General features: G+C 39.4%; 1 protein-coding gene across 1 annotated transcript in view; it reads right to left on the bottom strand.

Moving 5' to 3' along the window:
• Positions 1-13,657, bottom strand: part of ipo11 (importin 11) — a 128,014-nt gene that overhangs the window by 34,806 nt on the left and 79,551 nt on the right. The window contains exons 23-27 of the mRNA XM_080893946.1: positions 3,047-3,126; positions 2,840-2,920; positions 2,092-2,187; positions 1,590-1,703; positions 1,005-1,126 (exon numbers count right to left, since the gene is read on the bottom strand). Coding sequence (XP_080750072.1) covers positions 1,005-1,126; positions 1,590-1,703; positions 2,092-2,187; positions 2,840-2,920; positions 3,047-3,126 — 493 coding nt within the window. The remainder of the gene's footprint in view (positions 1-1,004; positions 1,127-1,589; positions 1,704-2,091; positions 2,188-2,839; positions 2,921-3,046; positions 3,127-13,657) is intronic.

Below are 13,657 nucleotides of genomic sequence, written 5' to 3'. Positions count from 1 at the left end.
TTACGTGTGGTCAGATTGCTTCATATTTGTGCTTGGATTGAACCGCATGCTTGTGAGTCCTCGTAAGTTACATACAAATCATTGAACACAACAGTAAATCTTAGTTTATGCTTGTGGATCTTATCGTACGCATTTGCAACATCTTTGAGGCAAATTTCTATCCAAAGAATGGCCTGCTCCAAAAGCAAGTAAATCTCTACAGGCTTTCATATGAAAATGCTCAACGTTACATCTGGGGGGGGGGGGGGGGGGGGGGGGGGGGGATTAAGGTGACAGCTTAATAGAAAAAAACAAAAACAATTTAAAAAAAAAAAGACGGCTTGCACATATAAACATGTATCATTACCATCATCCTTCTGTCAGTACGGCACAGAAAATGTTCAAGTTCAATGTAAGAGGGCTGGTACTCTGTGTCTGTAAGCACGTATCCACGTATTTATCTCTTCATTTATCATAGCGAGAGGTGTTGCCCAGAAAGTGTTTACGGTCGGGACAATAATCCACCAGAAGAAGAGAGACATAAACAAATGTGTTTCATGCTTTGGCTAAAGGATGATGAATTACAGATTTAAGTAACATCGCTTACTATAGCTTGTGACATTAAGTCTTAAAAAGAGATGGAAAGTCGTTTCATTTCTGACAATATATTCTCGCCCCCATATGCAAGTCTGAAAACCCAGCTGTCTGCATTGGCCTGTATAAGGTGTGTATATCAGTATCCGCATTTGTGGTGCTCGGCTGACATATAATTGGCACCCAGAGTGTTAAAGCAGGCGCCCGTTAAGCTGTTGTGCTGTTCTGCATTTTATGGCTGTAAGGAGAAATATATACAGGATAATTTCACCACCTATATCCGTAATGATGAACAAGAGTCTACTAAATAATTTTCCAAGAACATCATTACTTTCCCCCTGTTGTGCCCTAAAGTCAGCTATGCAGTTCAACCCACTTTTCATGAGCTTAAAGCAAAATCAACACAAAAAGAATTCAAAAATGATTCTCACCTGTTGTCAGAAGGCAGGAGGGAAAGCAGAGCCAGCGACGACAGCTTCCTCCTCTCAGGCTGAGTGATGTTGTCCATTCGGTCAACCCACATCTCTATAACATTGCCCAACAACTGGTCCATCTGATGAGCGGAGAAAAGGAGGAAGAGAAATAAGGAGGACAGAAAAAAGGGTTATTTAAAAAAAAAAAAAAAAAAAAAAAAGAGCAGCAGCAATTTGTACGGAGATGCGTCTCAACCTTCGCTATATTTCTGATTAAACTTCCTGTCCTGTCCTCTGTGGTGAGAAAAAACGAGCATAGTATGATGAGAGACAACTTAGAGAGGAACATCTTTGCATTTATTCAGATTAAGGCTGCAATCTCAGAACTAGGCACAATTAATTTCTTTGCTCAGAGTTTCACAGTAGAGGAGGACAACATTTTAGGGCTTGAAAATGTTACCATTTGCAATTCCTTGGCTCATTACTTTCAGCCTCGTTCACACTGATTCCCTTTTAACAGGCACTTTGCATTTATGTCTCCCACAGACATTCATCGAGTCTGTGCTGAGGAGAGAGAAATGAAGGGCAGACATCAAACCTCACCTCCTGGTTACACTCAGAAGCCATTTGACTTAGCAAAGACGAGAAAAAACTGAAGTTCTGGAGCAGGACACGACCCATGATGCCCAGGTAGGTGGACATCACCACGGGATATCTCTGTAGATCATAGACACGCAATCATGCATACAGATGATGAAAAATAACCACGCATAAATGGTTTTACATAAAACACGAGTCATTAAGCTTGATAAGAGGGAAAAGATGGACCCACTGACACAGCAGAATCCTGTGAATGTGTAACCTTTAACTGAGCTGACTTATCAGTAATTGCCACTATACAGTCTTTGAAGAATTCATTTCAAGTGACAGTAAAGGACAAATTAGAAGGAGGGCCGGGACTATTAACACTTAAGAAAGAACTGAAACCTTAAAAGACAAATTTAAGGTTAAATATGTGGTGAATAATGAAAAACATATTTTTACAGGTTCCTCCTTTTACACAGTTCCAGCGTAGATTCGAGCAAGATGCAAAGGTAAAACTCACCTCACCATCCACAATACCTCTGAAGACAGCTGGCAGCAGGGGCTGAAACATGTGGGCTCCCAGCATGGGGCTAACCTTTAAAGCTATCTCTACCACCTGCAGGGACACAGGGCGAGGAAGGATGAAGGGCGACCCTCAGAGGGTGGAGTAAGCAAAAGGAGCAGAGAGAAACTGACAGGAAAATCTCAGGAGGAAGCCAGAAAAGGAGCACAAAGGGTCAGCCACATAAAAATGTAAAGAAACTTCTGTCATTATGGGAAAATCCCTCTTTTTATAGATGGTACAGTACGCGAAAGACGCAGCGTTTTTACATTTTGTATTACTTTCCCAAGAAAACTAAATGCTGCTTCTTGTATTCATAATCAAAGACGGTGATGCTGCAGGTAAGAGGGTCTAGAGTGAGCAGTTTGATATTCCTTATGTGCCATTTCTCAAATTCTTTTATTAGTAATGAGAAGTCATAGCTCCCCTTGCATTATAATGGGGTGTCAGTTAATAAGCAGCAGTGCTTGCGCAGTTTGTGTGAGTAAATGTTTATGTGTCTCCTTTTACTGGATATAATGGTGCTTTCAGCGCACCTGCTCTTCAGTGGCCACACAGGCACAACAACCTCTCACAGTGGCTGAACTCAAAAGCAATGAAAAATAAATCCAGACAATAAAAGAGAACGAGACACAATCAGCTGTGATTTTGGAAAAACAACATCTACGTGACTTGACTTTTTGTGAGAGGGGAGGAATGGGAGTACCTTGAGCACCTGCACCCGCCCTTCATTTGTGATGTCTTTCAGCAGGTCACAAAACGATCGACACAAGGATTCTGCGTAGTTCTGGGGAGGGAATAATCGGGGTAGATGGTTCAGTTCTGTAAAAACTTATGCAGATCAGCATGCCAACATGTATTATGACAATATAAGAGTTATGTGAAGTCCAAGTGTTCTTTTGTTGTGTCTCACCTGCAGAAACTCTGTAGCTGACAAATATATGTAGCCATTAACAATGTGGAAGCAGGTACGCAGGTTCTCAGAGCTCAGCTCTAAAACAGAAATGTAAATGTTGCACTTTACAAATTGGACAACAGGTAATTTTTGGAGCATTGCATAACAGAGGGATCAAAGACACTGCGAGAATATGGTTTTTGTTTCTAAATAATCTGAGGTGATACTGCTGAGTGAGACTCTTAATTCAGTTCAGTTTTATTTATATAGCACCAAATAACAGATGCCTCAAGGTGTGACTGGCAAAGACCCTACAATAGCACAATATTTGCTGTGGTTTTCTCTATATTGTGGGGTCTTACAGTATAAAGCAATATAAAGCACTCTGAGGTGACCATTTTTGTGATTTGGTGCTAACAGAATTTTTGTGTATCTGTGTGCATGTTTAAGTAACTATGTTTCTCTGTAAAGTAACATCTGGCAATAGCAAAGAAGCAAAGCATTCAGCCATCTCAGGTATAATAGTAAAAAAAATCATAATTATAAAAATTAAATTAAAAAACAACTTTATAATAATACAATTAATCTAATTTATTATTTTAGAATAATTTAAATTTCTATAAATAAATGTGCTGTAGCCCATGCCCCCACTTTAGACTCAAATCTGCTTGCTGCAAGTATCACTGGAACAACAAGTGGGATTGCTGCAGTCAGCTTTCAGCGAGCTACCCAATTCAAGCAGTGTATTAACAGTTCATTTTATTTTGACTTCTGTAGCTTTATTGTAGATTTTTGCTGATTAAAACAAAATGTAGCTGCTTCCATTCAACATTAAGTTCGCTTTTCTTAATGTTGAAGCTTGCTGAATAGGTGGTTTGAGTAAGGACTCCCGCTAGCTTTTTCCCAGTAAAGTTTGTAATGATGGTTACAGTAGCAGGCACTGCTGTTTTAAATACTACAAACACACTTTGTTTCACTACACCTGAGCTAACCAGTTTGGAAATGGCTCTGCATCTTTGCTGTTCACCCTCTTTTTAGACAGACACTGGTTCCATATCACTCACACACACCCCCTCATTAAATTTCTCTTACGGGTCTGTTTTAGTCGCAAACCCTTACAGTAAATGAAGGGTTGAAGCAAAAAAATCTGCTTCTTTGCGATAAAGTTATTTGAGTTACTTGATGAATCGTCTAAGGCGTAGTTTACAAGATGAGACAATAAACTCCTTAGTTATCAATAGCTTTTCTTATGTTAAATTAAGTGCATTTAGTTTAATTTAAGACTGATGAAAACAATTTCAAGGATATCAAGTTATATAAGGTAAAGACAAACTGTTCAAACAGAAGTCTTGTACAAAAATAAAGACAATTAATTTATACTAGCAACTTCAAATCAAAATAATAAACCACCAGTGCTATCCCCCCTGCCTCCTAGTACTCACACCAATGTATCAATTTCAAAATCCTACGTCGCCTTGTTTTCAAGTTCTCGCATTCACAAATTTTGGTTTCCATGCTGCTCGCCCGGCAATTGACGACAATACCCCATCAGCCTTTTACGGTTATAAACTGTAACACAGTATTGTTACAGTTTTCCTGTGCAGTATTTCCTAGTACACATACTTAAATATAGCGTTGCTTAGGAGGCTGTGATTCCTTGTCCTTTTAAACAAAATCCTACCTTTCTTTTGATTACATCAAAACACCTAAACCTGATGTGTTTACTTGTCAAAGTTTGTCTGCAAGAAGATTATAGTAGAATCTGTGATAAACAATGATAGCGGGCCCACTATGAGCGTGCCTGTTTGTAAAGATGATATTTATGCTAATGCATGCAACATGTTTTCTCCAGCCAACTGTCAGACATAATAAAGTAATGACGATAATATATTCTGCCATCTGTTATCTTCTCAGGTACATTATGTATTCCAGGAGCAATTTAGTCACTGCATCAGCCAAACACAGTATAAGGCTATACTATGCCAAACACATGTAATGAGAATTGATAATGAGTAGACAATTATTGAATATAACACAAAGGAGACACAGGTTAGTGCAAATTATAAGGAAGGAGCAAACAGAGGAATGTCTAAATAGTCAAAATAACTATTTTAATATGTCATTCTGTGTAGAATTGGTACTGGAGGAGAGCATTAAGAGGAAAGAAATGCATTCGTTTGGTCAGCCCAAGTCATAAAAAAAAGAAAAGAAAAGTCAAGGCAACAGATTTCTTAATAGTGAATGAGCAAGGAGACGTCAGTTCATTGAACATTGCGAGCATGGCAGGTCCGCAGAGAATGGATAAATGGGTGTGAATGTCCAAGCTTACTTAGAGACTGGATTTACATATTTTGACATGTGACAGTTTTTATGCATATTCTTTTTTAAGTTAAAAATATATATTTTAGTAAATGTGCAGTAACTCTATAGTTACCTCTAACCCAGTAAAAAACAGATATTGTGTTGCTGGTTTCCCAGATACTTCACCAAATGACCGAAAATGCTGGAACTTTTCCTCTCCTTCAAATTCCATTATGCAGTTATTTAGTAAAGGACACAAAAGAGTTCATTTGATGGAAGCTATTATTTTCATAGCCTAAAAGCGAGCAAAATCAATATTTCAAAAATAAATGTATTCAAATAGATTTAACTTGGACAGAAATTCTTTTGTTGTGTCTAAATCATTTTATTCCCATCAAGGTAACCTGAAAGGAAAGGAAAACATGTGGGTGGCTAATCCATCTCTGTGCTGTCAGTGACACCAATGATTTTATTAAACATTACTGAATCAAATTCAAAAGAAAGCAATACCTCCGCTTTCACAATACCTGCTCCAGCTGCAAATTATAATTTGTGCCAACAAGACAATTACTGCATAGACGTTTCTGTACACAAACAAATATAGGGTAAATAGAATAGCCTGAGCACATGCCAAACTAAACATAACTCTTTAGCAAGTTTATTTTGTTGTGACTGCAAAAATAAAACTACTAAGTAAGCAACTATGTTCAAACAATTGATGCAATACATGAAACAAGACACAAAATTAAGGTTGGCTATAGTATGTACTTAAATATCTCATACATGTTTCTCCAAAATATGCCTCAACTCACACTGCGTAACTGAAAACAGTTACAAGTTGCCAAAAATAGGTTGATTTAAACTACTGGTGGGCTCTGGCTGGTGGCAGAGCTCTCACAACAAACCTCCAGTGAGAACCGATCAGCATCTAATATAACTGCTTTGAGCTGAGATTCTACCAGCAGGTCTCTAAAGGCCAAGACTGGAACAAACATGGAAAGGGGCTTTTATGAGTGAGCTTAGCGTGAATACCCCAGGCGCAGTTTAAAAGCTATTTCAGTTCATATGACAGGGAAACTAGTGGGGTGTACTAAAAATGTGGCAACAAGGTTAATCTGGTTTGATATGTAACCTTGAAATGAAGGGCTCTGAGAGGAAAAACAAGTTTTCAGAAGAGACGTGAATGTTACATTAAGCATTTGTCTGTTATTTTACAATCCACCAAACAGAGTAACTTTGAGGGGAAAACCAGGTTGTTTCACCACAAATCTTCCCCAAGAGGGTAAAAAACAGAGTTGTGCATTGTAGGCATTGATTGACAAGAAATGACTATTATTTGGCATTCTGTTTGATCAGAGTCGGGGCTTTTTATATTACTTTAGCTGGTTATTACTAGCATTTCATTCCTCTTCTTAAATGTGTACTTTCTGATAAGATAGTACCTCAAGTGTATACAATAGATCAGTTATGCTTACCTAAAATCTTAATTGAGTGAGCTACATGATACTGGAAGGACCAAAATACCCACAAATTTGAAATGCACACAACACAGGGCAGGAAATTTTTCAGGAAACTTAGAAAAATTATTTCATATATTTCTTAACAGTTTTTTTTTTTTAATATTAACTGTTTTACTAAACTGTCTTTGAAGTGGGACTGTACAAGGTTCTACCAGTAGATATGACCTCCAAGCAGACAGGATCACCAAGCCGTGATCAGCAGCACGCATATTTTAGTTGCCAAAAAGAAATCATTATCATTTAAATAAACATATGCATGGGTCTGTCATCAGAACGTTTACAATATGAAAGAAGGACACAGACACCATGACATCACTTATTCATTTTGTGCTCCAAATTTTGTTGCTGCCATTTTTTTAATTTATTTTTTTGGAACCAGAAGTGATGAAGATGACTGAGTATTCTACCCTAACTAGATGGTTGATAAAGCTCAACAACCAAACTGTACAAGTGAAATGCAGATATACAGATATTTGCTAATCAATGCTAATTAGTAACAGACTCATTTCAGACATCAAAAAGTACAAACTTCTTGGGAGGTGTGTGCCAACAAGCAAACCTATATTAGTCAGTCCAGAGGTGTAATTATCTCACTATGCCGTGGAGGCGCCACCTAGCAGGCAATCAAACATAACAATCATAACAGCACCAATCCATCTGCCTATCTACGCTCCCTTCTCCCCTCACTCGTAAACAAGACCCCAAGATACTTAAACTCCTTCACTTGGGGCAGGAACTCGTCCCTGACCCAGAGTCAGGACTCCACCCTTTTCCAGCTGAGGACCATGGCCTCTGATTTGGAGGTGCTGATTGTCATTCACACTCAGCTGCGAAACACTCCATTGGGAGCTGGAGGCAGTCACCTGATGAAGCTAACAGAAGCACATCATCTGCAAAAAGCAGAGATAAAATTCTGAGACCACCCAAATGGAAGCCTTCTGCCACTTGGCTACACCTAGAAATTCTGTCCATCAAAATTATGGACAGAATCGGCGACAAAGGGCAGCCCTGGCAGAGTCCAACACCCACCAAAAACTAGTCCGCTTTATTGCTGGCTATAGGGACCAAGCTCTTGCAAAGGCTTTATAAGGACTGAATGGCCTATAGCAACGGATGCAACGAATCCCTTCACCAAGTCCACAAAAGACATGTAGACTGGTTGGGCAAATTCCCTTGCCCCCTCGAGGATCCTCGAGTGGGTAAAGATGGTCCAGTGTTCCACGACCAGGACGAAAACCACATTGTTCCTCCAGTATCAGAGGTACTACTGACGGATGGACTCCTTTCCACCACCCTGGCATAGACTTTCCCAGGGGGGCGGAGGAGTGTGATCCCCCTATACTTGAAGCACACCCTCCGAACCTTTTCTTGAAGATGGGACCCACCATCTCGGTCTGTCAATCTAGAGGTACCGGCCCTGATCGTCACACAACATTGTACAGGCACGAACCTCATCCAACCCAGGAGATCTGCCACTAAGGAGCTGTTAAACTGCTTCAGTGACCTCACTCCCGGAGATAGACAAGTCACCCCCCTCTACCCCAGACTCTTCTACAGAAGACATGTCAGTAGGATTAAGGAGATCCTCGAAGTACTCTTTTCACCACCTGACAATGTCCTCAGTTGAAGTCAGCAGCGCTCCATCTGCACTATACACAGTGCAGGTAGAGCAATGCTTTCCTCTCCTGAGTCGCCTGATGGTTTGCCAGAATGTCTTTGAGGCAGTCCAGGGAAAATAAAATCAATTGATGAAAAACTATTTCTTCTAAACAGTCTAGTTCTAATATAAACAAAGAGTAGACTGTTCTTTTTTCTATGCCTGTGAAAATACTGTCACCCCCATTATCAAACTTCAGTGACACCATATGAGTACACTCAAAAATACTTAATCTTACCTGCAAGCACAGTTACACATGCTGCATTGTCTTTAATGCCAAAGGCAAAATAAGAGGTAGATAAATGCTTGTGACATCTCTCCAGTCCCTGTCCCTCCATAATGAAACCACCACAAGCACTCCTGCCATGTCAAGCTGATAAGATGTGTACATATTCTGGTAATACCCTTTGAAGAAGAGTTTTGTGTAGCTATCAACATAAGAGGAAAACACACAAATTAATATTAAAAGAAAAAATAAACAAAGAATGTCATTCTTATTCTGGGCAGCCCAGAGTACCAAGGCCTGGACTTGATAAGACTTTCATCATTCACATCCCTCACGATTGCAAATGAACTCAGGCCACCCCCAGTGCCCATGTATGAATACAAACAGCCTGACAAAAATAACACTGCATCTTTCTGGTTATTGGAAGTAAATTCACTTCCATCTCCACACAGCATCCCCAGACAATTTCGGTGTGACACAAATACGGCAGGAACAAAAGGATGGAGGATTTAGTGTGTCAGCTTCAACATATCGGCTTCTTTTTACATCAACACAACAGCCCGATAAATGCTATTCTCTACCTTTGTTGTTCTCTCCTGGGTTCTATGTTGTGACTGGTCCTACAGTGAGATATGAAAAGTGCAATCCTGAAAGCACAATTATGATGGTCTGGAAATAAACACTCAGGTTCCAAATGAACAACAAAAAAATGTCTGCAGTTGATAGTAACCAGTGGTAACCCTCAGCCTTCTAGCAGGTAGACCTATGGTATGAATTTGAAAATCCTAGGTGATTTCCTTCTGGACTTATCCTGTTCCAAAGATTTTCAGAAAAGTTGACCTCTGAGTAGGGATGGGTATTGATAAGATTTTCACGATTCAGATTCTATTTTCGATTCTGTTTAACGATTCGATTCTTTATCGACTCTCTTATCGATTTTTTTTTTTAAAAAGGAGAACACTAAGTTCAATTAGCTTAGAACTTTGTTTTATATCTTCTCTTTGAAGAAGATAGAAATTTAGGAGTAACATGGCCTTACAAACCCAACAGTGAGATCTTAAGAGATCCACAGCCTACGGCTCTTCAATGGGGTGTCACAGGGTCCCCAGGAAAAAAAAAAAAATGTAAATGTAAAATAATAAAATAAATATTCTTCTGTAGCAATAACAAAGTATAACATAAATTATTCAGTAGCAATTACACAAGAATATCCAGTCCCTGCCTACAATTAAACACATTCAGTTACCGATAATCGGGGGCATCTGCTGTGGCAAATGGGTGCAAGCCTTTACCACAAACTTAGTCACTGCTGGGTGACATTCGTCTATCCTGACCTGAAAGGAGACACTAACGGTAGACTGCAGCAAGAACTGCCAGCATCTGAGCCAGCCAGACTCTGTTTGTCTCTCTCATCATGGTCACCTAAATGCAGCGCACAGTAATGGCAGGTTTTGTAATAAGGCAGATCGTGCTAACATAATATGCACTGTTAGTTGATTATTTACCTGCCGCATTAACGGGAGAAGACGTGCAAACGTTACCGCCGCTGCTGAGATTCACGAGTCCGGAGCGGAATTAAAAACACGACATTCATTTAAGGTCATCGTGTGTTTTGTGAGCAAATGCTTTTGCGTATTCGTAGTGTTTCCTCCCTTAAATGAAATATCTACTTTTCAAGTATTGCAAGTTGCCCTGTTGTCATCCGTTCTCGTAAAATATAATCAAACTTTTGAGCGTTTGAGCCGCTAAGGCGCTGTGTTTCCTGCCAGGTAAATGACGCTCCGCAAAGTGGTGACGTCATTCGGGGCGACTGGAATCAATAAGGGAATCGTTTGCAAAAATGGCAAACAATTCCAAGGAATTGAAACATACCCATCCCTACCTCTGAGTCATGGTCAAGGTCAGTGAGATCAGAACTAGTCTGGGACATAGGAGATACACCTATACTATTAGTTTCAAACTCCTACGTTACTTCGTTCTCGAGTTATCACATTCACAAACTTAGGTGTCCATGATGAAGGCCGCCTGTTCGATACGATGACGCCACTATCCCATCAGCCTTTTACAGCTAAGGGGTAAAAAATACTCTTTCAAATGTTTTTGAAGAGGACAATGCACTTCCTCAGGTTTCCAGCAAAGCGCTCACCAAAAGTGCAGAACACACAGCTGGGCACAAGGAAACTTTTTTTATTAATTAGTAAGATTTGGATGCAATTGAATTATAGAGAAATTATTTTAATATTTTCTCCTTCCATGCATAGAAATGCCCATGGACAAAATATTTGAAAAGCCTAAGGAATACAAATTAGTCTAAATCAGAATAGGCTGTTTTGCCAAACACTATAAAAGCAATTAAATTTTAACAAAGATGTGGGAAGGGAGGACACAATCACCCCCTCCACGCACACACCGTCATAATCAAATAGTCACAAAAACAGATGCTAAAGCACTGATTAAGCTTTAGTGAGTACATCCTTCATAGCCCTGGGCATATGCTGCAAAATCAGCTTCAGTTATCAACATTAGCTGGGAAATGAGACTCACATCTGACTGCGATAACAGTCCCTGAAGTACCACTAATGGTTCCTGGGTACTTCTAAAACGTGGTCATATTCCACAATTCCACTATTCCACAATTTTCAGTTTATAATCTGTGATTAGGGTGAAAATGTTTGCAAAGTAAGGAAAGTGAACAGATAGCAAAAAAGCTGTGCCAAAATCTGCAATGAAGCACAACAAGAACAGATAATGTTTGTTGGGCTTATTCTAGTCAGCCAGCTACAAAAAGTTGGAGATCAGTAAAGCCCTAGGCTCGGGGGGTTTAACAGCCTTCAAATGCATAAAACTTCACAGAAAAGTGACAAGTCATGATATGTCTGTTATTTCAAAGTGTTAATAAATACTAGACCTTGTTAATGCTCCGAAATATTCCAAGGTGAACGTATGAGAAGCGCTCTCCAAGCTCTATAGCCAGCAAAAAAAAAAGTCTCAAACATCTCACACTGGTTAATGCATGAGGAACTCCAGGTTAAACATGGATAGTATATCTGAAGTTATTAGACTGTAAGAAGAGCCCTTGTGGAGTATGACATCAAAATGGAAGAAAAGATGATAAGATGTTACCGTTTCCTCTATTAATGCATCAAATAAGGCGAAATATTTCCAACGTATGTGATAGCTATAATCAAAGCCATTACTTACAGTTAGGAAACCTGTAATAAAGAGCTTGTCGTCTAATGGGGTTGTTCAGATTGATCCAGGAAACATTAACAGGGCAGTTAACTGTGAGTCTACATTATGAGAAATGTTAGCAATTCCCTCAGAGTACTTTCATAAGCCCTTAGCAGGATTGCTTTATTCGTCTGTGGCTGTGCCTGGCCAATATTTTTGCACAACAGCTATGATGACACTGGATAATTGTGCCCCCCCAAAAAAAAACCCCAACAAAAAACAAAAACAAACAAACAAAACCCACAGACAATGATATATCTATAGAATATGTTGAAAAAAAAAATGATACCAGTGAAATTCACTTTCATCTTTGTTTACTGTGTCCATCTATCTGTTCTTTTCCGCTTATCCGATTCAGGCTGGTTGGGGGGCGGGGTTGGAAACTACTCGAGCTACTGTACAGAGAGGGGTAGGGTTCACCATGGATATGCTGCCCGACAGTCACAAGGCTAACACAGAGAAACAGACAACAGTTCACACTCACATTCATGGATGATCTGATATCCTCGTGTCGGTGTTGTTCCCACATCATAATAAATGTTGTTCCAGGTTCAACATTGCAAGTGACCAATCACATTGTTGTGACATCATACTTTTGCAAGCCAAGCCATTCATTCATTTATGACATTCCAGTGTTGCAAGGACAATATGTATAATGCTTACCGTTTATTAAAGAATAGTATCCTGAAATGAAAAGAATTCAAATTGCTGGATCGGCGGACAGAGGCGGTTTCTTGCACGTTAATTAGATTCTTTTTTTAAGGTGTTTTTTTCCAAAGTCGCAAAAGTATGATGTCACAACAATGTGATTGGTCACTTGCAATGTTGAACCTGGAACAAAATGTATTATGATGATGTGGGAACAACACCGACACGAGGATATCGGATCGTGCCACATTCATACGTAATTTAGAACCAATAATTAACCTAACACCACTTAGTGCACATCTTTGGACTGTGGAATGAAGTGGGGGTACACAGAGAGAACCCACGCAGACATGGAGATAATGAAACTCCACAAATAAAGGCCCCAGCCAGATGGTGGATTCAAACCCAGGACCTTGCTGTGGACAACAGTGCAAACCAACATACTTGAGAAAAATTAATTACCATATTAATATAATCAAAATATGAGTGTAGTCGATAACAATAACTGTATATTGGTATCCAAACAGAATAACTACACTAATAGTTAGTGCCTAACAGCCAAGAAAGGAACTTTTAAGCCATTACCAGCTAGGTTTTAACAGAGACCTAGCTGGGTCTTTAATATAACATGTCTTTTTCATTTTAAGGCCAAATTAACTTTTTTTCATCACAATTTTCAGAATGATAGAAGGCAAATGTGGGGAACTGGTTGGTGCCATTACCCCTTTTTATGCTTACTGCTGGCCATCACCTTGTACAAACACAAAATGCCCACAACGGTGAGCTAACACTTATCAAGTGCAAACAGATCTTTCATCTGTCAGCGTCTCTGACTTGACTGTGTGCAGCAGTATGTTATTACTTCAGCAAGGTCATGAAGCAGTTCTGTTTCAATTTATCAACCAGGAGGCAGGCTAATATTATACTGACACTACTAGTTTGATTACCAGTCACTCATCTGGCAATGTTTTAAATATAAGGCAAGACATGAAGCATCGCTGAATATGTTTCCAAACCAACTTCATTCTAAGCCAAAGACTAGAAAA

The sequence above is a fragment of the Rhamphochromis sp. 'chilingali' genome (genome assembly GCF_963969265.1).
Source record: "Rhamphochromis sp. 'chilingali' genome assembly, chromosome: 10".
NCBI lineage: Eukaryota > Metazoa > Chordata > Actinopteri > Cichliformes > Cichlidae > Rhamphochromis > Rhamphochromis sp. 'chilingali'.
The sequence above is the reverse complement of the archived record's forward strand: the minus strand, read 5'-3'. Positions and strand labels throughout refer to the sequence as shown.